The sequence below is a fragment of the Mirounga leonina genome, unplaced genomic scaffold (assembly GCF_011800145.1).
Source record: "Mirounga leonina isolate KUSES-001 unplaced genomic scaffold, KU_Mleo_1.0 Mir_173, whole genome shotgun sequence".
NCBI lineage: Eukaryota > Metazoa > Chordata > Mammalia > Carnivora > Phocidae > Mirounga > Mirounga leonina.
The window spans coordinates 568,945-591,249 of record NW_023270447.1 but is presented as its reverse complement, the minus strand read 5'-3'; the positions used below and the strand labels follow the sequence as shown (position 1 = coordinate 591,249).

Here is a 22,305-nt window from a genome sequence, read left to right as displayed (position 1 = left end):
TTTTACAGAAAGGAAGAGACTCAAACTGATTAACGTGCCCGAAGTTCCACAGCTGGTATACAGTAGACTGTGAATTGGAATCCAGGTTTATTTAGCTCTAAAAACCGTGCTCACTACACTAGTAAGAAGCCTCAAAGCCCCATGAGATCAAGGGTTATTCAAAAGGAAACAGGGAGGAAAAGCATTGTTTAAAGTCAGTGGTGAAAAACAATACAGGTTTCCCCTGCGATCTGCAAGTAGAGCGTTCCTAAGAAACCTTTCCTAAGCTGGAATGGCGTAAAGGGAAGAAGCAATTACCATTTCATAAATGTGAGCATCCTGTTCAGATTTCTTTCGGTTAGCAAACACAGGTATTAATGTAAGTGTTTTATAAAAGTGAAGTGGCATAAAGTGAACTTTCAGATAGCAGGGGAAACCCGCCTTGAGTTTAGTAGTCTTTCTGAATTACTGTAGTTTTCTTTTTTTTTTTTAAAGATTTTATTTATTTATTTGACAGAGAAAGACACAGCGAGAGAGGGAACACAAACGGGGAGTGGGAGAGGGAGAAGCAGACTCCCTGCCGAGCAGGGAGCCCGATGCGGGACTCGATCCCGGGACTCCAGGATCATGACCTGAGCCGAAGGCAGTCGCTTAACCAACTGAGCCACCCAGGCGCCCATTACTGTAGTTTTCAATACTTACTTATCTGAAACAGTCCTTGTCTTCAATAGTGCTGCTGTATAACAGATTGCTGCTGACTTTGGAAGGCTTATATCTGTAATTGTAATTTTCAACTTAGGTAAGAATCACAAAAAATATCTTAAGACAATTTTTAATAAGAATAATTCCTGGTACAAATTCAACAGATAAAAACTAAGATTCAGGAAAAAATAAAAAGAAATATTTAACAGGAGTCAAATCCAGTTAATACAATAGGTAATTTTAATTTTTTCTTCTTCCAATGTTTTTGTATTTTCTACATTGTCTTAAAGGATTTTTTATAAAATAAAGAATCAGGAATTATAATATAATTAATCATACCAATCCTTTCTTAAAGAATGCCCAAAATAATGTTATCAGGAGAGTAGTACTAGTGGACTCTCTCGAAGTTTTAGATTCCAGAGTTACACAGCAAATCGAGAACTAAAGAAATAAATTTGCTTTTAGCTTCTACAGGATTCTAGAATGGTAAAAACTGGGGAATCATAAAAACAGCTGAAAATACAGAAGCATATCTAAGTTGTTAGTTTTATTTTATTTTGAATAAATCAGGTCCTATCTGATTTTTTGTATTTGGTTGCTAAGCTTGTTCACTGTATCATAAGCAGGCCACGCACCCGATAAGTTACATATGGAAAGAATTTCTCACAAATTTCTCCATGAGCCTACACTATTGCGAAGCACTTGTAAGAATTCCAGATGTTTAAAAGAAATAAACTTCTCTTTCCAAGTGTGACACATTTCAAACTTTCCAAGTCATGGGGATTCCCAAGCTAATGGCTAGGAACTTACAACAGAACAACGGTGAATATGTGACCTGTACCTATGTTATAGGGAAAGATATGACCAGAAATATTATGCTAGTTAGGATGTTTTCATCTGGATGTTAAAAGTTGATGCTTCACTCAGAATGAGGAGAATGGTCATGCTTCTTAAAAATTCTCCCAACTCCATTTGTGGTGAACTGGCACTGTTTAGTATAATAATAAAAATAGCCAATATATACCGACTTCTTACTATTGGAAGACTAGTAAAGAAATGGAATACCTGGATTTAAGTGTTAGCTTGCCACACTTACTGGCTGGGACCTTACCCAATTACTTAACCTTCTTCAACTCCAGTTTCCTTTTTACTAACAAGAGTAAACGAACTTGTCCTACCACCTCACAAGATTATTATACTGATCATATGAAATAACAAATTATACTTTGTAACCAAAAAGCATTGTAAAAATGTTATTCTGAATTTCTTATACATACCATAAAGCAACTTCTGTTAACTGTCTCTGACACTCCAAAACAAATGAGGTACCATCCTATGTCCATAGCACCCTGTACTTTTCCAATTATCTCACCTAACACACTATGCTTCAATATAACTACTATTCATTTGTCTGTATGTTCCTTTACTAAACTGGAAATCCTACAAGGACTAAGTCCATGTCTTCTCGTTCACCATTGTATTCCAAGCCCTTCACTCAATAAACAAATGAATAAATTTTTACAGAAGAAAAGTTCCTGCTTGTAGGCTTTTCCTCCCAAAAGTCTTGATAAAGAAGAAACTATAACTTGTATCCATGGATTCTAAATACTGACTAGTAAGATGGGAAGAGAAAATCAAAGAAATACCAGAATAGGATCACATTTATGATTACATAATTGAAAAAAATATTTTAACCATGCTATCAACTAAGTCAATTATCACTCACCATCATATTTTGCTAGGACTGCCTGAACATCTGCATAGGCCTGTAATTCTAAAAGTGATTCTAGGAGATTCTCATGGATGTTCAACATGGTAAGAGGAGGGAATTCTTTCATCAACTGTACATTAAAAGGAAAAAAGATTAAAATTATAGCAAAGGAACTCAATAGAGCTGAATCTAATTCATTAAAGTAGAAATTCTTTAGTTTCTTAACAAAACTGTGGAGACTCAACCCTTAGAAGTACATTATATTAATAAATAGCTTGTTATAAAAACTACCAATTAAAAAACAATGATTTTACATTAAAATAACTGGCAACTTAAACCACATTTTCAGTTTTTGAAGGAAGAAATATAAACATCCAATCATCAAACTTACTTACATCTCTCATTATTTTTACTGCTTCTCTTATTCTTCCTAATTTTCTTGCACACATTGCTAATCTTCTTTTAATATATACCAGTACATTGGTATCTCTTCCTATTTTAAAAAAAAATGACACAACTATCACTTTGTATTACAAAGTACTATTTCATTAACATATTATCCATTAACTATAAGTAATTATTTGCTTACCCGGGAAGTTTCAATTAAAATTAAACTGTGTCAGAATGGAAGACTATTAATGATTATTGAATTTGGGTGACTAACATTGAATGGGGGTTCATTATACTGTTCTATTTTTGTATATGTTTGAAGTTTTTTATGGTAAAAGCTTAAAATCTATATATATATAGAATTACTTTTGCCTCTAACAATAAGTAATCTGAATACATTATATATAAATTAATCAGTGTAAACTTGACAAGTATATTTTAATATTAACATAAAAGAAATATATACATTAATAGGAAAAACTAATTCTGACCTATTATTTTGAGTTACTGCATAAACAATCTATTATTTTAATATTCTCTATTGTTTGAACTGACAAACAAAAGATGTTCAAGACAAAATCTCCATGTGAACTTTTGCTCAACAGCTAGTAATTAACAAACTATAAAACTCTTTCTAGTAAGAGCTCACAAATATTTCTGTAACTATCTCAGAATCATATTTGAGATATACAAAGACAAATGGCACGGCTTTTTCACAGATGTAGTTTCATTAGTTCCAGACTGCAAAATTATATATTCCCACAGTTGTGTGCTATAACAACATACATTAAGGAAACATACTGTATACATCAATATTTAGTTTGGAGAGAAAACATTATCCAAATTTTAATTTCCACAAACAAAAGATTTAGAACTTAACTGCTAGCAGATAATGCATTATGTAAACATATTTCAATTTATTGCCTATTATCTGCCAAAATCATTAAACTAATGGCCACGAAAAACAGCAGGAAGCAGCAGCTCTACAGATTCTAACATCTTTGGTGGAAGTATCTCAATAGTAACTGAGAGAGCATCCCTAAGAGAGGAAAGAATCTCAGTTGCTTTGGCCCATATGTTCTCAAACATATCATAGAGAAAAGTCAAAGAAAGAAAGAATCGATGCCATGTGTAGACTGGATGTTATACTAAAGGGGTTACTTCCTGGCACTGTGTGGAGGTACATACAGTCTGAAGGGCACACCAAATGATGTACTTCTACTACTGCTTGGAGGAAGGGTGAGGATAAAGGTAATAGCTGCTTATCATTACTAGAAGGCTCTCCTGAATCTTGGATATTTTTGAGTTGTGCTTCTCCAATGACCAGCCCAAATTCTCACATGAAATAAATTACCTTAAGTCTCAAAGCAGCACATCTCTCAATAACCAAAGCACATCTGTTCCCTCCCACAAGCATTCTCTAGCTAATGTCTATTTGTCTTGCTGGCTTATAGACATAATGAATAGATTAGTTATCTCTTATGAAAAGAAGCTAACTTCTAAGTATTAAGGGTTGTTTTCATTATTGTTGTTTTGTGTCTTAAACATAAAAGAGCCAACTGCAGGAACTAAATAAAAGACAGGTAAAAATCAGTTCAAATTTGCTTACTCAGTTGAGCTTCATGCTGAGGACTTTGGTGCTGGCACTGCTGTGACCGCCTGTAAATTGTTTCTCCTGCCTTGAGTGCCTGTTTAAATAATCTTTCAGCATCTACAATAGTTGTTGCTTCTTCCTCAGCCAGTAGAACGTATGCAGTGGCACAGCTATGAAGAAGGCAAGCAAGGCAATTTTAAGTAAAATGGTGAAGAAGTATTTTCTCTTGGATATGCCCTTTGTTCTGCAGCACATTTCCCTACCTTTACCTACATTTTCCATCTCTTGAAGAAGAAAAAAAACCTTCACTCAATATTCTAATTTATTAGGGGTATATTGGTATATTTTTGGTGTTTCCACAGTTTTTCTCCTTTCCTACTTTTCTTTTCTTCGCTTTATTTTCTACCTGCTCTACTTCTCTATCTATTCTCTGCTTGTCTCATATTTTCCTTTTGTGAAAGGGGGGGGGGGGAAATAAGATCTATAAAGAATTACCTAAAAAGTAGTTCAAGGGACTATATACTCTAGGGGTCATGCCTGCTCTTAGCCACTATATACTCTGTAATATCCATCTAACAGGGGCAAGTATGGGAGAGGATGAAGATTGAGAAGAAAGTCCCATGGCCAACTAGGTACCTTTAACATTTGACTTTGAAATATATCATTCCAGGGCTAGCCCTTTTTCCCAACCCTGAGCCTTCCTTCTGCGTGCTGCCCCCATCCTCTCTTGGACTTAGCCTCAATTGTATTACAGCAAAACTTCCTTGGTCCAGGGGCACCTGGGTGGCTCAGTTGGTTAAGCGACTGCCTTCAGCTCAGGTCATGATCCTGGAGTCCCGGGATCGAGTCCCGCATCGGGCTCCCTGCTCGGCGGGGGGTCTGCTTCTCCCTCTGATCCTCTTCCCTCTCGTGCTCTCTGTCTCTCATTCTCTCTCTCAAATAAATAAATAAAATCTTAAAAAAAAAAAAAAAAAAAAAAAAAAAAAAAACTTCCTTGGTCTGAATTCCAGTCTTTCCTCCTACACTGCTGCTCTTACTCATCACACCCAGGCTCACTCCAAGTTTCCTTTCTTCATCCCACTAAAACACAAAGATTTCTCTTTGTATCAGTTACGTCAAAAGCTGGCTAATAAGGTAAGTTAACTTGTTTGGGGGTAAAAAAGAGAAAAAGTTTCCTTTCCATTCCCAGAAATAGCAAGTACATATCCTAGTTTTTCTGGAGACAATTCCTAGTTCTGATTATCTAAGCTTGCATTGTCCAGTACTGAAGTCCTTTGCTACACGTAGTTATTGAACACCTGAAACGTGCCTCGTCCGAATTGAGATCTGATGTCAGTGTAACATGCACACTGGATTTTGAAGACTTAGAAGAATGTAAAATACTTTAATAGTTTAAGAAATATATCAATTATATGTTAAAATAATATTTTAGTATTTGGAATATAGCTAAATAAAATATATTCGTTAAATTAATTTCACCTATTTCTTTTTACTTTTAAAATCTGGCTACCAGAAAATTTAGTTACATATATGGTTCATGTTATATTTCTATTGAACGGTGTTTAAGAGAAGAGAAATTGTTGGCAAAAGTATAAGACCAGGCATGAAACAAAAATGATGGCAAAGGGGGTTGCCTGGGACTCTTGTTTTCAGCGCAGGTCATGATCTCAGGGTTGTGAGATTGAGCCCTGCATTGAGCTCTACACTCAGCAGGGAGTCTGCTTGGGATTCTGTCTCCCCTCTCCATCTGCCCCTTCCCCCATTCACATTGTCTCTCTAAAAAAATAAATAAATAAAATCTTTTTTAAAAAATGATGGCAAGGTAGCTATCAAACCGCTGGGGACAAGGAGGATCTTCTGAATTCAGAAAATGCAAATCGAACCATTTCAGCATCCTTCAAATAGTACACTAAATTGAACTATATGATAATTTCACTAACCAACAGAAATTTCTCCATTACATATATCAGATTTCTCTGAAACATTAGATATATTGCTGCTTTAAACACTAGGCTCCCGGGCGCCTGGGTGGCTCAGTTGGTTAAGCGACTGCCTTCGGCTCAGATCATGATCCTGGAGTCCCGGGATCGAGTCCCGCGTCAGGCTCCCTGCTCAGCAGGGAGTCTGCTTCTCCCTCTGACCCTCCTCCCTCTCATGCTCTCTGTCTCTCATTCTCTCTCTCGCAAATAAATAAAATCTTAAAAAAAAAAAAATTAAACACTAGGCTCCCAAACTGCCATTCTAAGCCCAATTCAAATGTTCTTAAATAACAAAATAAAAACATTTTTAAAAGATCTAGATGGGGGGGGCGCCTGGGTGGCTCAGTTGTTAAGCATCTGCCTTCGGCTCAGGTCATGATCCCAGGGTCCTGGGATCGAGTCCCGCATCGGGCTCCCTGCTCCGCGGGAAGCCTGCTTCTCCCTCTCCCACTCCTCTGCTTGTGTTCCTGCTCTCGCTATCTCTCTCTCTGTTAAATAAATAAATAAAATCTTAAAAAAAAAAAAAAGATCTAGATGGGTATAAATTGATGCAGTAGAATCAAAATATAAATATTTTAAATTACAGTTTAGCTATATGATAAAAAGAGGTTCTTTCCTCTAAGAGCTTTCCTATATTCGTTCAAAAAATACATATATATTTTAAGATTTTATTCATTTATTTGGCAGAGAGACACAGCGAGAGAGGGAACACAAGCAGGGGTAGTGGGAGAGGGAGAAGCAGGCTTCCCGCGGAGCAGGGAGCCCGGTGTGGGGCTCAATCCCAAGACCCTGGGATCATGACCTGAGCCGAAGGCAGACGCTTAACGACTGAGCCACCCAGGTGCCCCAGTTCAAAAATATTTTTAATGGAGATGTTAATACAGAAATTAATTTTATAAGTATTGAATGAATCTCACTGTTAGGAAGGTTGGGGTTTTTTTTAATTAAGGTAAAATTCACATACTAAAATTGGCTAATTTTAAAGTATGTCATTCAGGGACTTGTAATATATATACAAGGTTCACTCATGTAGCACGGAGCAGTATTTCATTCCTTTTTATGACTAATATACCAGTGTGTATATATACCAATTCTGTTTATCCAATCATAATCAGCTGATGGACATCTGAGTTGGTTCCAGTTTGGGGCTATAATAATATTGCTGTAAACACCTGTTTTTAGTATTCTTCAGTATATGCCTAGGTGTGGAACTGCTGGGTCATATAATAGTTCTAATTTTATCTTTTTGAGGAGCTGCTGCCCTGTTTTCCACAGTGGCAATACCATTTTACATTCCTCTGCAATGTATGATGGTTCTTATTTGTCCATATTTTTGCAAACACTTGGTATTTTCTGGAGGTTTTTGTTTTTGTTATACTCATCTTATGAAGGGGCATCTCACTGTTGTTTTCACTTTCATTTCCCTAATTATGAATGATGTTGAGCACCTTTTCATGTGCTTATTGGTCATTTATATGAATGTCTGTTTAAATCCTTCTTTGAAGAAATGTCTGTTGAAATCCTTCATCCATTTTTAATTGGATTATCATTTTGTAACTGAGTTATAAGAATTCTTGATATATTCTGGATACTGGACTCTTATCAAATATGGCTTGCAAATATTTTCTCTTATTCTGTGGGTTGCCTTTTCACTTTCTTGATAGTATCCTTCAATGCACAAAAGCTTTTAACTTTGACAAAGTCTAATTTATCTAATTTTTTCTTTGTTGTTGCTTGTGCTTTTGGTGTCATATCTAAGAAAACATTGCCAAATCCAGTCATAAAAATCTGTCCCTATGTCTTCTTTCTCTAAGCACTTAAATTTAGATCTTAGATTAATTTTTATTTTGTTTTTTGAATTAATTGTGCATGATGTGAGTTAAGGGTTGCTTTTGCATGTGGCTATCCATCTGCCCACCATCACTTAATGAGAAGACTATTCTTTCCCCATTGAATGGTCTTGGCACCCTTGTCAAAAATCAATTGACCACAGGGGCTCCTGGATGGCTCAGTCGGTTGGGCACCCAACTCTTGGTTTCAGCTCAGGTCATGATCTCAGGGTCATGAGATCAAGCCCTGCTTCGGGATCCCCACTCAGTGGGGAGTCTGTTTCTCTCCCTCTGCCCCTTCTCTCACTCTCTCACTCACTCTCTCTCTAAAATAAATAAATCTTCTTAAAAAAAATCAATTGACCATAAATGCATGGGTTTATTTCTGGACTCAACTTGATTCCATTAATCTAGATGTCTGTTTTTATGATTTAATTACTACAGCTTCATAGTAAGCTTTGAAATCAGGAAGTGAGTTTTCCAACTTTGTTCTTTTTCAAGGTTGTTTTGGCTGTTTGAGGATTCTTGTAATTCAATGTGAATTTTAGGATCAGCTTGTCCATTTCATAATGGCAATTGAAATTTTGATAGGGATTGCACTGAATTTATAGATCAACTTGAGGAGTGATGCCATCTTAACAATGTTAAGTATTCCAATTCATAAACATGGGATGTCTTTCCATTTATTTAGATATTCTTTAACTTTTTCAACAATACTTTGTCATTTTTAAAAAGTGTACAAGTCTTACACTCTTTGGTTAAATTTATTTTAAGTATTTTAACACTTTTGATGCTATTGTAAATAGAATTGTTTTTTAAATTTCTTTTTCAGGGGTGCCTCGGTGGCTCAGTCGGTTAAATGTCTGCCTTCGGCTCAGGTCATGATCTTGGGGTCCTGGGATTGAGCCCCGCATCGGGCTCCCTGCTCTGTGGGGAGCCTGCTTCTCCCTCTCCCCACCCCCCACTCTCTAATAAATAAATAAAATATTTTAAAAATAAATTTCTGGGGCACCTGGGTGGCTCAGTCGTTAAGCGTCTGCCTTCGGCTCAGGTCATGATCCCAGAGTCCTGGGATTGAGCCCCGCATCGGGCTCCCTGCTCTGCGGGAAGTCTGCTTCTCCCTCTCCCACTCCCCCTGCTTGTGTTCCCTCTCTCGCTGTGTCTCTCTCTGTCTAATAAATAAATTCTTTAAAATAAATAAATTTCTTTTTCAGACTGTCCACTCCTAGTATATAGATACATGACAGATATAAGGAAGGACTTGTTTCTGCCATTTTCCTATTTATTTTCTATATGTCCCGTAGACAATAACTTTGTTGAACTCTTTTGCTAGCTGTAACGGTTTTTTTGTGTGTGGATTCTTTGAGATTTTCTATGTGTAAGATCATATAATCTATGATTAAAGATGGTTTTTTAACTTTTTCCCTTCTGATTTGGAAGCCATTTTCCCTCCTTCTTCTTACTCAATTGCACTGGCTAGCACTTCCAGTACAACGTTAAATAGAAGTAGAGAAATGATGTCCTTGTCTTACCTTGATCTTAGAAAGAAACCTTTCAGTCTTTCATCTGTAAATATGTAGTTAGCTGTGGGTTTTTCACAGATGTCCTTTATCAGTTTGAGGAAGTTTCCCTCTATTCCTTTTTTATTTCTTAGTGTTTTTATCATAAAATAGTGTAGGATTTTGTCAAATACATTTTCTGTATTAACAGAGATGACCATGTGGTTCTTATTCTTTTTTTCTATTAATGTGGTATCTTACATTGACTGATTTTCATATTTTAAACCACCCTTGCCTTCTTGGGACAAATCCCACTTGTTCCTTGTGTATAATTCTTCTAATATGCTGCTGGATTTGCTGTGCTAGGTATTTTGTTGAGGATTTTTGCATCTATATTCATAATGGATATTAGTCTATAATTTTTGTTTCTTGTGATGTCTTTGTCTGGTTTTGGTATGAGGGTAATATTGGCTTCACAGGATGAGTCAGGAAGAGTTACTTCCCTTCTATTTCTTTGAAGAGTTTAAGAAGGACTGGTGTTTATTCTTCTTCTAGTTCTCGGTAGCACTTGCCAGTGAAGGGATCTAGTCCTGGGTTTTCTTTGTTTGGAAGTTTTTAAATTACTGATTCCATCATCTTCACTCGTTATAGGTCTACTCAGATTTTCTATTTCTTGAATCAATTTTGGTAGTGTGTTGTTAGAAATTTGTCCATTTATCTAATTTATAAACATGTAATTGTTCACTGTATTCAGCTTTTAATTTCTGTAAGGTAAGTAGTAATGTTCCCAGTTTCATTCTTAATTTCAGTAATCTGAGTCTTCTTTTTTAATTGGTCAGTCTAGCTAAAAGTTTGTCAATTTTGTTGATCTTTATTTTTTTAAGATTTTATTTATTTATTTGACAGAGGGAGAGAAAGAGCACACAAGAAGGAGGAGCAGCGGAGGGAGAAGGAGAAGCAGGTTTTCCACTGAGTTGGGAGTGCGACACAAGTCTTGGTCCCAGGACCCTGGGAGCATAACCTGAGCCAAAGGCAGACGCCTAACTGACTGAGTCACCCAGGTGCCCCAATTTTGTTGATCTTTTAAAAAACCAACCTTTGGTTTCATTGATTCTATTGCTTTTCTATTCTCTATTTTGTTTATCTCACTCTATTCTTTGTTACTGCCTTCCTTCTGCTTGTAGTTTAGTTGGCTCTTCATTTTCTAGTTTCTTACAGTATAAAGTTTAAGTTATTGATTTGAGATCTGTTTTTCTTTAGTATTGTGTTTACAGTTTCCACTTTCTCTGTATCTCTTAAGTTTTGGTATGTTGTGCTTTCATTTTCACTCATCCATCCCAAAGTATTTTCTATCTTTTCTTTGTGATTTCTTCTTTGACTCACTGGTTGTTTAAGACTCTTGCCTAACTTCCACATATCCCAATATTGTGAAATTTCCAGATCTCCTTGTGTTTTTGATTTCTAATTTTATTCCACTGTGGTTGAAGTACTTTGTATAATTTCAATCTTTTGGAATTTATTGAGAATTCTTTATATCATAACATATGATATATCCTAGAGAATGTTCCATGTACACTTGAGAAGAACATGTACTCTACTATTGTTGGATAGAGCACTATATGGATGTCTGTTAGGTCTAGTTAGTTTATAGTGTTGTTCAAGTCTTTCATTTCATTGTGTATCTTTTGTCTAATTATTCTATCCATTATTGAAATGGTGTTGAAGCTTCCAACAACTGTCTATTCCTCCCTTCAATTCTGTCAGTTTTTGCTTCATATATTTTGGGTCTCTGTTATTAAATGCATATAAGTTTATAATTGTTGTATCTTCTTGATGAATTAAACCTCTTTTATCATTATATAATGTAATTATCTTATAAAAATTTTGTTGGAGCGCCTGGGTGGCTCAGCTGGTTGAGCATCTGGCTCTTGATTTCAGCTCAGGTCATGATCTCAGGGTTTCGGATCGAGTCCTGTGTTGGGCTCCATGCTCAGCACAGAGTCTGCTTGTCCCTCTCCCTCTTTTCCTCCCCTTGCTTGCTCTCTCTCTCTCAAATAATTAAAAAAATTTTTTTTGTCTTGAAGTCTATTTTGTCTGATATAGGATAGCCACTGCATCTCTCTTTTGGTTACTATTTGCATGGAATATCTTTTTCCATACTTTTACCTTCTACTTCTTTGTATCTCTGTATCTAAAATGAATCTCTTATAGACAGCATATAGCTGAACTGTTTTTTAAATCCATTCTGCCAATCAATGCCTTTAACTGCAGAGTTTAATCCATTTACATTTAAGTAATTAATGATAAGGAAGGACTTGTTTCTGCTATTTTCCTATTTGTTTTCTATATATCCTTTTTTTGTCCTTATTTCTGGCAGTAATTGTGTTAGGTATTTTCTAGTATACCATTTTGATTCCCTTCTAGCTTCTTTTACTATATTTTTTTTAGTTATTTCTTAGTGGTTAATAATTAACAATTACTTTTAACATCTTAATTTACAGCAATGTAGTTTCAGTTAATACCAACTTAGTTTCAATAGCATACAAAACTTTGCTTCTATATAGCTCTTCCCCCACCCCATACCTTATGTTGTTATTGTCACAAATTACATTTTTATAAACTGTATGTCCATCAATATAGATTTATAATTAGTTTTACATTGTTGTCTTCTAAATCATATTGAAAAAATAATTGTTGCAAACCCAAAATACATTAACTTTTATATTTGCTTATGTAATTATCTTTACTGGTGTTCTTTATTGCTTTGTGTGGAGTCAAGACTGTCTAGTATCCTTTTATTTCACCTTGAAAAACTCCTTTTAGCATTTCTTATAATATAGGTCTACTAGCAATGAACTCTCTCAGTTTCTGTTTATCTGGGAATGTCTAAATTTCTCCTTCATTTTTGAAGAACAGGTTTGTTGGATATAGAATCTTTAGCTGTGGAGGCACCTGGGTGGCTCAGTCAGTTAAGCACCTGCCTTTGGCTCAGGTCATGATCCCTGGGTTCCAGGATCAAGCCCCGAATTGGGCTCCCTGCTCAGCAGGGAGCCAGCTTCTGCCCCTCTCCCATGCTCATGCTTGTGCGTGCTCTTTCTTAAATAAATAAAATCTTAAAAAAAGAAAAAAGAAAAAGAATCCTTAGCTGACAGTTTTCTTCAGAATTTTGACTTTGTCATCCCACTGCCTTCTGGCTTCTATGGTTTCTGATGAGAACTCAGCTGTTAATCTTATTGAGGATCCCTCATTCATGATGAATCACTTCTCTCTTGCTGTTTTCAGGAATTTCCCCTTGTCCTTGGTTTTTGAAAGCTTGATTATAATGTGTCTCACTGTAGATTTCTTTGATTATATCTTACTTGAGGTTCACTGAGCTTCTTGATCTTTATTTCTAGATTTCTTTCTAAACTTTTTTCCTAAATTTCTTTCTAGATTTCTAAATCTTTATTGATATTCTCTAGTGGTGAGATATCCTTCTCATGACTTCCTTTTGTTCTTTGTACATGGCTTCCTTTACCTCTTTGAGCATATTTACAGTACCTGATTTAAAGTTTTTGTCTGGAAAGTCCAAGTCTTGAGGACTTCCTTGAGGACAGTCTCCATTCATTTCCTTTCTTTTCTGTGTATGAGGCATAGTTTGTTTCTTTGAATGTCTTGTAATTTCTTTAAAACTGCACATTTTGAAGATTATAATCTAGCAACTCTAGCAATCAGATTTCCCCCTCTTCCCTATGGCTTGTTGTTGTTGTTTGTTGTAGTTATTTGTTTAATGACTTCGCTGAACTAATCTGAAGTTGTAGTCATTATCATATATGACCAGTGAAGCCTCTGCTCCTTTAGCTTATTCATCAGCCAGTGATTTGATAGAGATTGCCTTAAACACCTGGAACCAAAAACAAAACAAAAAAACCCAAGTCTGCAGATTGGTTCTGTGTGTGTGTTGGGGCACACCTTCAACATTCAGTCAGGCAGTTTACAACTCTGCCTTAGCCTTTACTTTCTGTTTGTGCAGAACCTGAAATTTAGACAGAGCTTAGGGTCTTAAGTCATTTCTAAGCATGTGCCCAAACCTGGGCATGTGTGGGACATCTGAGATTCCCAGGAATATGTCAGAGTTTTTCAAAGCCTTTATTTTCCAAAGTATCTCATTCCCCAGCCTTTCCTCTCAAGCTTTCTGGTTTGTCTATTGTTTGCCCCAGCTGTTATCACTTGCCCCAGGGCAGCAGGGACTAATGCATTTGCCTTTAAATGTTTTCAACAAATGTCCCCCCAGTGTAGCTGTGTCTGCACTGGGAGAGCTCTGAATTAACCCAAATAAAGGCAAGACCTTTGAGCTGGTCCTTCAGAGAGCCAACCAGACAGGTCAAAATAAACAAGCGCAATTCTTTAACAATAAGATCCATTCCACTTCCTCTGGTAGTAGGAACCTATACCCAGAATGCTGACTTTTGTCTTCAAAGCTGCCACTAAGCAAGGGAGTGGGGGATGGAGCCAGTGTAAGTCAAAACATCATAAAGCTCACTTACAGAAATTTGGCTGTTTTTTTAATTGATTAAGCATTCTCTAGGATGCTTTAAACTTTTGATTAGTTTCCAGAGTTTCAGTAAAGTTGATTCACTGCTTTTGAGTTCCCTACACTGTGATTTTTGCTCCACCTTGGGGGGCATATTTTGGGGGGCGGGGTTGTTGAGGGATACAGGGGACAATGCTAAATTCACATCATTCAGGAAGCATTCCTTGATTAACCCCAACTGGGGCCATATTTTACTCTTGGCATTTATTTAGTATCAGATTAATACTTATTGATCTGTTTCACTTAAATATTAGGTTAACTTATAATTTTACATTTGCCTTTTCAAAATATAGAATCGATACAAAGAGTTATAAAAAATAAATGCTACATTTTCCTTATTTTGAATCCTCTTTGCATGCCTCCAATCCCATTAGCAACTAAAGTTCTCAGGACTGAATGAATGCTTTAAATGAATGATTTAAATGAAAAACAAAATTTAAAAAGGTGGCAGAAGTATTTTAGTACTCTTTAACTATCAAGAATTATCACCAATTAGATCAACATTCTCCATTTAAAAAAGTATCTCTAGGATAATTTCTATTCAAAAGCACTGATAAGTTTGTAATTTCAGAAGCAAAGTACAGATGTCTATGAACACTGCAAAATTTGTCTCTAGTATAGAAAAAAAGAAAGGGGATTGCTAATGACTCCAAGTGTCTTAGGAAGAGACATAAGAACATGAAATCATTTGCCTGAGTTTCCTTCAAAACAAACTTACTTTCCATATATTTCAAACTTACTCATTGTTTAATTCTAAAGCTTGATAGGCTGCTTTGATTCGAGCTGGAGGATTTCTTTCCCTCCATGCCTTCTGCATAACTGTAGGAAAAATATTTCAAAAAGTAGATGAGATGGTAAACATAAATAATCTTATGCAAAATGTGTGAAGAATGAGCTAGGAGAGTAAACAAAGATTTAAATAACATGTTCTTAAACATAAGAAACTAGAAATTGGGGTGTCAGTTCACCTTAATCTTATGAGAAATTTAAATTAAATTTGGAAGCATCACACATAAGAAAAATATATTCTTTCTCTGATTTGAGTGCAATATATAAGGTATTTACTCCAGTTAATTACACCATTACTATACATGAACATTTATATTTCTAAATGCATATTAAAATTATGTGACATCACATTATAATCAATATGAAATATTCTAGTTCTTTTATCACTTTGAAAAGGGCCTATGGAACTGTTAAAAATATACAAAACACTTAAAAACAAAGTCTTTGTCTAATCAATGATTCAATCCGGGAAGAATGTCTGAATTTGCATTTTGTACAAAAAGGTGGAAAAAGCAATTAATTTAGAATTTAGTACATTTATGGAAAATGTCTCTACCAAGATTCAACAAAAGCCTGAATTAAGATCTCTCTAAAATAATAATATTAGTTTTGCTACCATTTACTATACCAAAATGAAAATTTAATACTAATAAATACTAAATAAAATTTCATACTAAACAATAAGTTTGTTAAAAATTAAACAAACAAATAAACAAAGTAGATTCATGAAACTATCTGGCCTATTTCAAGTTTGATAAGAAAAACAGAGAATCTATGAATGTTGCTTTTGGAACAAAACCTACAACTGTCCAGAAAGAATAATGTGGAAAATGTTTGAGTTTTCCTTTGGAAACAAAATATTAGTCTTGGCTTAGAGAAGAAGACAATATATTCCACTTGTGTGACAAAAATACATTTCTCATATCGAACATGTCACCAGCTGTCTGACAGCTAATGCTTCCTGAACTTGACAAATTGATGCAAGTCAGCACCCATCTGATAATAACCAGGTAAAGAATAGGGTTTTGCTGAAACTTTAAAATATTACATAAAAATAAAGAATAATATTAGACTTGCCAGTTTTAATGATGGAGCTTTCTTCTTTAACTTACATGATTTAACTTACAAGTCAAATTTGGATACTGAAATCTTAATCAACATTTTAAATGGCTATTTGGTCTTCTAGTCTATTAAGTATATGTCAAAATTTATTGAAATAATTCTTTTAAATTATTAAGTTACACCCAATTTTTCACTAATTATAGAAATGTTGTAATAACCATCTTTCAACATCTACCTTTGCATGCCTGACCCAATATTTCCTTTCTGGAAGTGGAATGGTTGATTAAAATGTATGCATCTTTTAAAAGATTTTGGATATAAACTCCCAAACTCTTCTCAATAAGATTGTATTAATTTACATTCTTCCAGGCAGTGGAGGAGAGTGGAGGATAGAAACAGAGAAACTGTTTCCCTACTTAGCAACACTGAGTAGTATCAATCTTTGCTAATTTAATACATGGAAACGATCTCATCTTCTTTACACTTCTTTCTTTTTTACTAAGGTCATCTGATCCACCTTTAAGCATTTTTTCTTATTCATATTCTTAAGTTTTCAACTGCTCTATCCAGACTTTCAAGATTAATCCTCACAACTTATTCAGTTCCAAGTCAAAGGGGAAACGGGAAATAAAGTACAAGAAGAGGGCTCCTGGGTGGCTCAGTTGGTTAAGCGACTGCCTTCGGCTCAGGTCATGATCCTGGAGTCCTGGGATCGAGTCCCACGTCAGGCTCCCTGCTGGGCAGGGAGTCTGCTTCTCCCTCTGACCCTCCTCCCTCTCCTGCTCTCTGTTTCTCATTCTCTCTCTCGCAAATAAATAAAATCTTAAAAAAAAAAAAAAGTACAAGAAGAAAAATTTGTATTTCTTTCTAAAACAAGGCTTAGGAATAATTAAAAGGAAAATGCTGATTTAGTATTTAACTGTCCTCTTTTTTTTTTTTTTTAATGCAAAAAGGTGGTTTTATTAAAGCACAGGGACAGGACCCATGGGTAGAAAGAGCTGCTCAACTGTCCTCTTTAAGAGCTCTTGATATTCTTAAAAAACAACACAAGCAATCAGCAATTCAATCAAATTTATCTATTTTTTTAAGTTAAATAATATTCCAATATGCTATCAAGCAGAAAAGAGAATAGTCAATCCCAAGATCAGAGGTTGTAAATGTAGATGCCTACAAAGACCAAGCAGAAAACATAGATGTGTAAACTAAAAGCATGTGCACTGTCTAAAGGAGAGAGTCACAGCTTGGGTCTAATTGATTATTACAAGGTGGACTTACAGGTCCAGTTTTGCCATATTTTCCAACTTCTAAAAAGCGTAAATCTGGGTTCAAATGTTAAATCTCCTGATTCTTAAGTGTTGAAGAGAAAATACCATGAAAACAAATTATTCCAAAAACACTGCTGACCAGGGGCACCTGTATGGCTCAGTTGGTAGAGCATGAAACTCTTGATCTCAGGGTTGTAAGTTTGAGCGCCACGTTGGGTGTAAAGATTACTTAAAAATAAAATCTTAAAAAAAAAAAAAACAACGAAAAAAGAATACTGCTGGCTGGTCCTGAAGATATGTTTGTTTTCTGCCTTAAATAAATAAATGAATAAGATGAGAAGAGAATCTACTAACTTAGTAACTGATGACAATTCATCAAGAGAAATTTGTAATATCACACATATGTATACATTTTTTAATATAAAACTACAGATATAAATCATTACCTTTATGTGAGTGTCTGAAAAGATCAAAATGGATCAATTCACAGATGGAGTCTGTCCTTGAGCTCGGTATTTACATGGGATTATGCATACCTCTAGAAGTACACGAAACGTTGCAAGGACCAAAACAGCATGTGTGGTTTTAAGAAAACCAATTTATAAAGTCTCAACATTATATGACTCTTTCCTAGAACTGATCTACTTGAAGAATGTTCCTCTGATTGATCTATGCATCATGCTGGTTTCCCTTTCCTACCCAATATCTGCTTCCCCACTCCCCAAAAGATATATTCCCTTCTTCTACTTTACAGAAAAAACTCTTACTTCTCGCCCCTCCTGAATCTTTCTAAGGTGCAATCCCTAAAGTATAAAAATCTCCAAGTGCCCAAAGGACAATTCAAAGTTTGGGTTTTGGGAAAGCCATTTTTTTGTCAAGGCACCTACAACAGGAATTGCTTTTACTTAACAGTGAAGCTTGGCTTTAGAAATAAGAGTATTCTAGCCCCTGGATACTCTGAATGCAAGTATGTTGTAGGGGAGGGAGTGATAACAATTTTCATCAGTTCCACTTATCAGCACCCCTAGCCCCTTACTGTCAAAGAATGTGTTGCTACTAAGGGAAGGTCCCCTCACAGCAAGGCAAAGGGGGCACTAGTAAAGGATAATAGGGGCACCTGGATGGCTCAGCTGGTTAAGCAGCTGCCTTCAGCTCAGGTCATGATCCCAGGGTCCTGGGATCAAACCCTGCATCCGGCTCCCTGCTCAGTGGGGAGCCTGCTTCTCCCTCTCCCTCTGCCTGCCTATCTGCCTACTTGTTCTCTCTCTCTGTCAAATAAATAAATAAAATCTTTAAAAAAAAAAAAAGGATAATAAAGGCGGTGGAATCTTATTTTGGCCAAGTGATAGGCTCTAGGCAAAGCTCCAAGAATTATCTCTTTCTTAGAATCTAAATTCTGAAGAGAAATGGTTGTCACAGAGATGCATGTTAACATGTTTATTTGACTTAAAATGAAGTCAGACTTTTCTTTCAGAAAGTCGGTCTGATTTGGTTGATAGAATTGACAATGAGAACTCACCCGGCCAACAAGGTTATATGGAGAACATTTTCTAAAGCTGAAAATACCAAATATGTAGCTCCAAGGATTTGACAAAAATATAACTAAAGTAGGGCGCCTAGGTGGCTCAGTGGTTAAGTGACTGCCTTTGGCTCAGGTCATGATCCCAGGGTCCTGGGATCGAGTCCCACATCGGGCTCCCGGCTCAGCGGGGAGCCTGCTTCTCCCTCTGACCCTCTCCTCTCTCATGCTGTTTCTCTCTCGCTCGCTCTCTAATAAATAAATAAATAAATAAATAAAATCTTTAAAATATATATATATATAACTAAAGTACATGATACCATTTAGAACCTTATGATAAAAGGAAATTAAAATTTTTAAAAACTTACACAAAAAATTTTACTGTGGAAAAGCATATGTGATAAGACTCTCAAGTATATAATAATTATAATAAAATAATATAGACGTATGAAATGGGTGAGTTCAAGAAGCAAAAGGACTTACATAAAATTTACTACTGCTAAAGAGTATTCATCAATGTCTTTTTCAATGGATAATGGTGGGTATCAAGTCATTAGATTTCTTGAGATACATTCAAATATAGGGTATTCTAGTTTTATTTTCAACTGTCTTTAATATGCTAAAAATCATATTCTTTGCAATTATTTAATCTTACGATATCAAGTTAAAAATGTTTGAAAGGATACATAGTTTTTCAAAATCCTTTAGGAGATAAGTGAACAAAAATGTTTTAAGAGCACAGCTTTAGTGGATAGCCATGGTTGCTACTTGAAAAGCCCGCCAATGTCTGCAATTCCGCTTGTGACAAGGAGGAAAAGCCTTAATTTCTAGAGTTACTTTTAGAGTCAACTTTAGTTCTTAAAGTTAACATGACATACTAATTTCTATTTCTGTTATTTCCCCAACCCAACACTTTTGCCATTAATATAAACATTAAGCATGTAAAAATAAAGCAATTCCTTTTTCTATTTGCAATTAAACCCATTTATGTAACCATTCCAAAGATCCTTGGATTTCCTGCTATCATCCACCCTTAGTATATTTAGTCCAACAGATATAGATCACAAAGAATTCACTTCAATGCTGGAAAACTGGCTATTTTTCAGACCCCTAGTGGTGATTTTCTTTTGCCTTTCACTATGGTGAGTAGAAGCAGTAGTAGTATAGCGGTTAAGAGTCAGACCTGAACTTGAAATCCAGCTTTATCATTTATTACCTAGATTACTTGGCATATTACTTGATTTTCCTTTTCCTGCCTGCCTGCCTTCTTTCTTTCCTTCCTTTTTTCCATTCCTTTATTTCTGAGGCTGATAAAAGTACCTATCTCATAAAATGATTGGGAATATTAAATCAGTACATTTATATAAATTGCTTGGAACAGTGCTTGGTGCATAATAAGTGCTATACAAGTGTTAGCTATTATTAGTGAAACTGCTTAAGACATCTGTGACACCAAGGTCATTCATCGATACTTTCATCAAAGAATAAATATTAATATTTACAGTATGCCAGACAATGTGCTAGATGATAAAGATTCAAAGATGATGAGAATATAGTCCCTGCTTTCCAAAGTTTCCCACTCTATTAGGGAAGATAAACATTAAAACAACATGAATGGAGCACTGGGTGTTATACGCAAACAATGAATCATGGAACACTACATCAAAAACTAATGACGTGGGGCGCCTGGGTGGCTCAGTTGTTAAGTGTCTGCCTTCGGCTCAGGTCATGATCCCAGGGTCCTGAGATGGAGCCCCACATCGGGCTCCCTGCTCAGCGGGAAGCCTGCTTCTCCCTCTCCCATTCCCTCTGCTTGTGTTCCCTCTCTCCCTGTGTCTCTGTCAAATAAATAAATAAAATCTTAAAAAAAAAAAACTAATGATGTAATGTATGGTGATTAACATAACATAATAAAAAAATAAAATAAAACAACATGATAAAATTAACAAGTAAATGTTTGTGGTTGAATAAATTAACTAGAATGGTTTCAGTGAGGCTTGGACTAAGTACTGTAGAACTGCAGAGAAGAAAGTGTTTAACTCTGGAGTTCCCAGAGAAGGGTTCCTAGAGAATGTGACTTTTAATTTGGATCTTGAAGGATAAAAGCAGGAAGCATAAAAGTGGGAGGATAGATACGAAAGGAGAGGGCATTCAAAGTAAAAGAATAGTGATAAAGATCTCTCTGTCTTTAACCATGTATTTAAGAGTCTCAATACTATCTTCCATAGAGAAGATTTAGACCTAAACACAGACATTTCTATGATCTTCCACCACTTTCCATGCACCTCTAATTTATGACTGAGATAAAGTATACTCCATTTTAATCTACATGCCATGCCTGGGTTTACACTTTGCCTTACTCTTATGTATAATTGCACATGTTAATTCCCCAGACCAAACTGGGTATACTGTTCTCTGCATGAACAGTTGCTGTATTTGATCTGAAAGGTTTTTTAAGTAATAAAAGAAGTAATTTTACATTTTTATAAAATACTTTAAATTCTTTATAAGGGTAGGTAGTGTAACAACCTAGTTTACATTCATACTTAGTTTCAATTTTATCTGGGTCTCTTATCCATAATGCAAAACAACCTCAAGCCAAATAACTTTGTATATTATAATAAGTAACTCTAAAGACTTTTTAAAATAATTTTCATCACCACTGTTTACCCCATGAACAGATATGACACATACCTGTGTCTGAAGGACGTAAAAAGTCTGTGTCACAGGTGAAAAACGTCTGATGGTCCTGAGCTGACAAATTCATGTCATAGTATGTAAGTGGCTCTTTACCAGTCACCCAAGTGTATCTTTACCAAAACACAAGAAAATATGTAAATTGAACATGAGAGAACCTTTACCTACTACAACAGACACTATTTAAAATGCAAAAATATACTGCTACAACTTCTATTTCAGGATGTTTTAAAAGCTTATTATCAGAAAAACAAGAGATAACAATACAAACTACTTAGAGTATGACAATAAAACATCAAAAATCAAAAGGGAAAAGGCCAGATTATTAGTGCTTCTAAATTAGATGAGGGGATAAAACAATTTGACTTAGATACATACCTTATTAAATATACTTAAATTCTCAGTGAATTAGAATTATTAAAAGTAAAACTACAAAGAAGCTAGAAGAAAACATAGGTGGCCTTTTACTAGATGTCAAAATGGTAAAGGGCTTTCAAAGCAGAAAGCAAATAGAAACTTTTTCCAGATTTTACTAAATTAGAAATTTAAACTTTCATAGCCCCTGAAACCCACAACAATTAATAGCAAGTTAACAAACTGGCTAATAGGGGCGCCTGGGTGGCTCAGTCGTTAAGTGTCTGCCTTCAGCTCTGGTCATGATCCCAGGGTCCTGGGATCGAGCCCCACACTGGGCTCCCTGCTCAGCAGGAAGCCTGC

The 22,305-nt window shown here is 35.6% G+C and overlaps 1 protein-coding gene across 7 annotated transcripts in view; it reads right to left on the bottom strand.

The window, feature by feature from the left end:
- Positions 1 to 22,305, bottom strand: part of ST7L (suppression of tumorigenicity 7 like) — a 116,211-nt gene that overhangs the window by 82,846 nt on the left and 11,060 nt on the right. For 6 of the 7 annotated variants that reach the window (XM_035017755.1, XM_035017751.1, XM_035017753.1 and 3 more), the window contains 6 exons: positions 21,586 to 21,701; positions 14,997 to 15,075; positions 4,392 to 4,546; positions 2,788 to 2,885; positions 2,408 to 2,522; positions 682 to 754 (listed from right to left, as the gene is read on the bottom strand). In XM_035017755.1, the coding sequence (XP_034873646.1) occupies positions 682 to 754; positions 2,408 to 2,522; positions 2,788 to 2,885; positions 4,392 to 4,546; positions 14,997 to 15,075; positions 21,586 to 21,701 (636 nt within the window). The remainder of the gene's footprint in view (positions 1 to 681; positions 755 to 2,407; positions 2,523 to 2,787; positions 2,886 to 4,391; positions 4,547 to 14,996; positions 15,076 to 21,585; positions 21,702 to 22,305) is intronic. The other variant, XM_035017756.1, reaches the window with a different exon arrangement.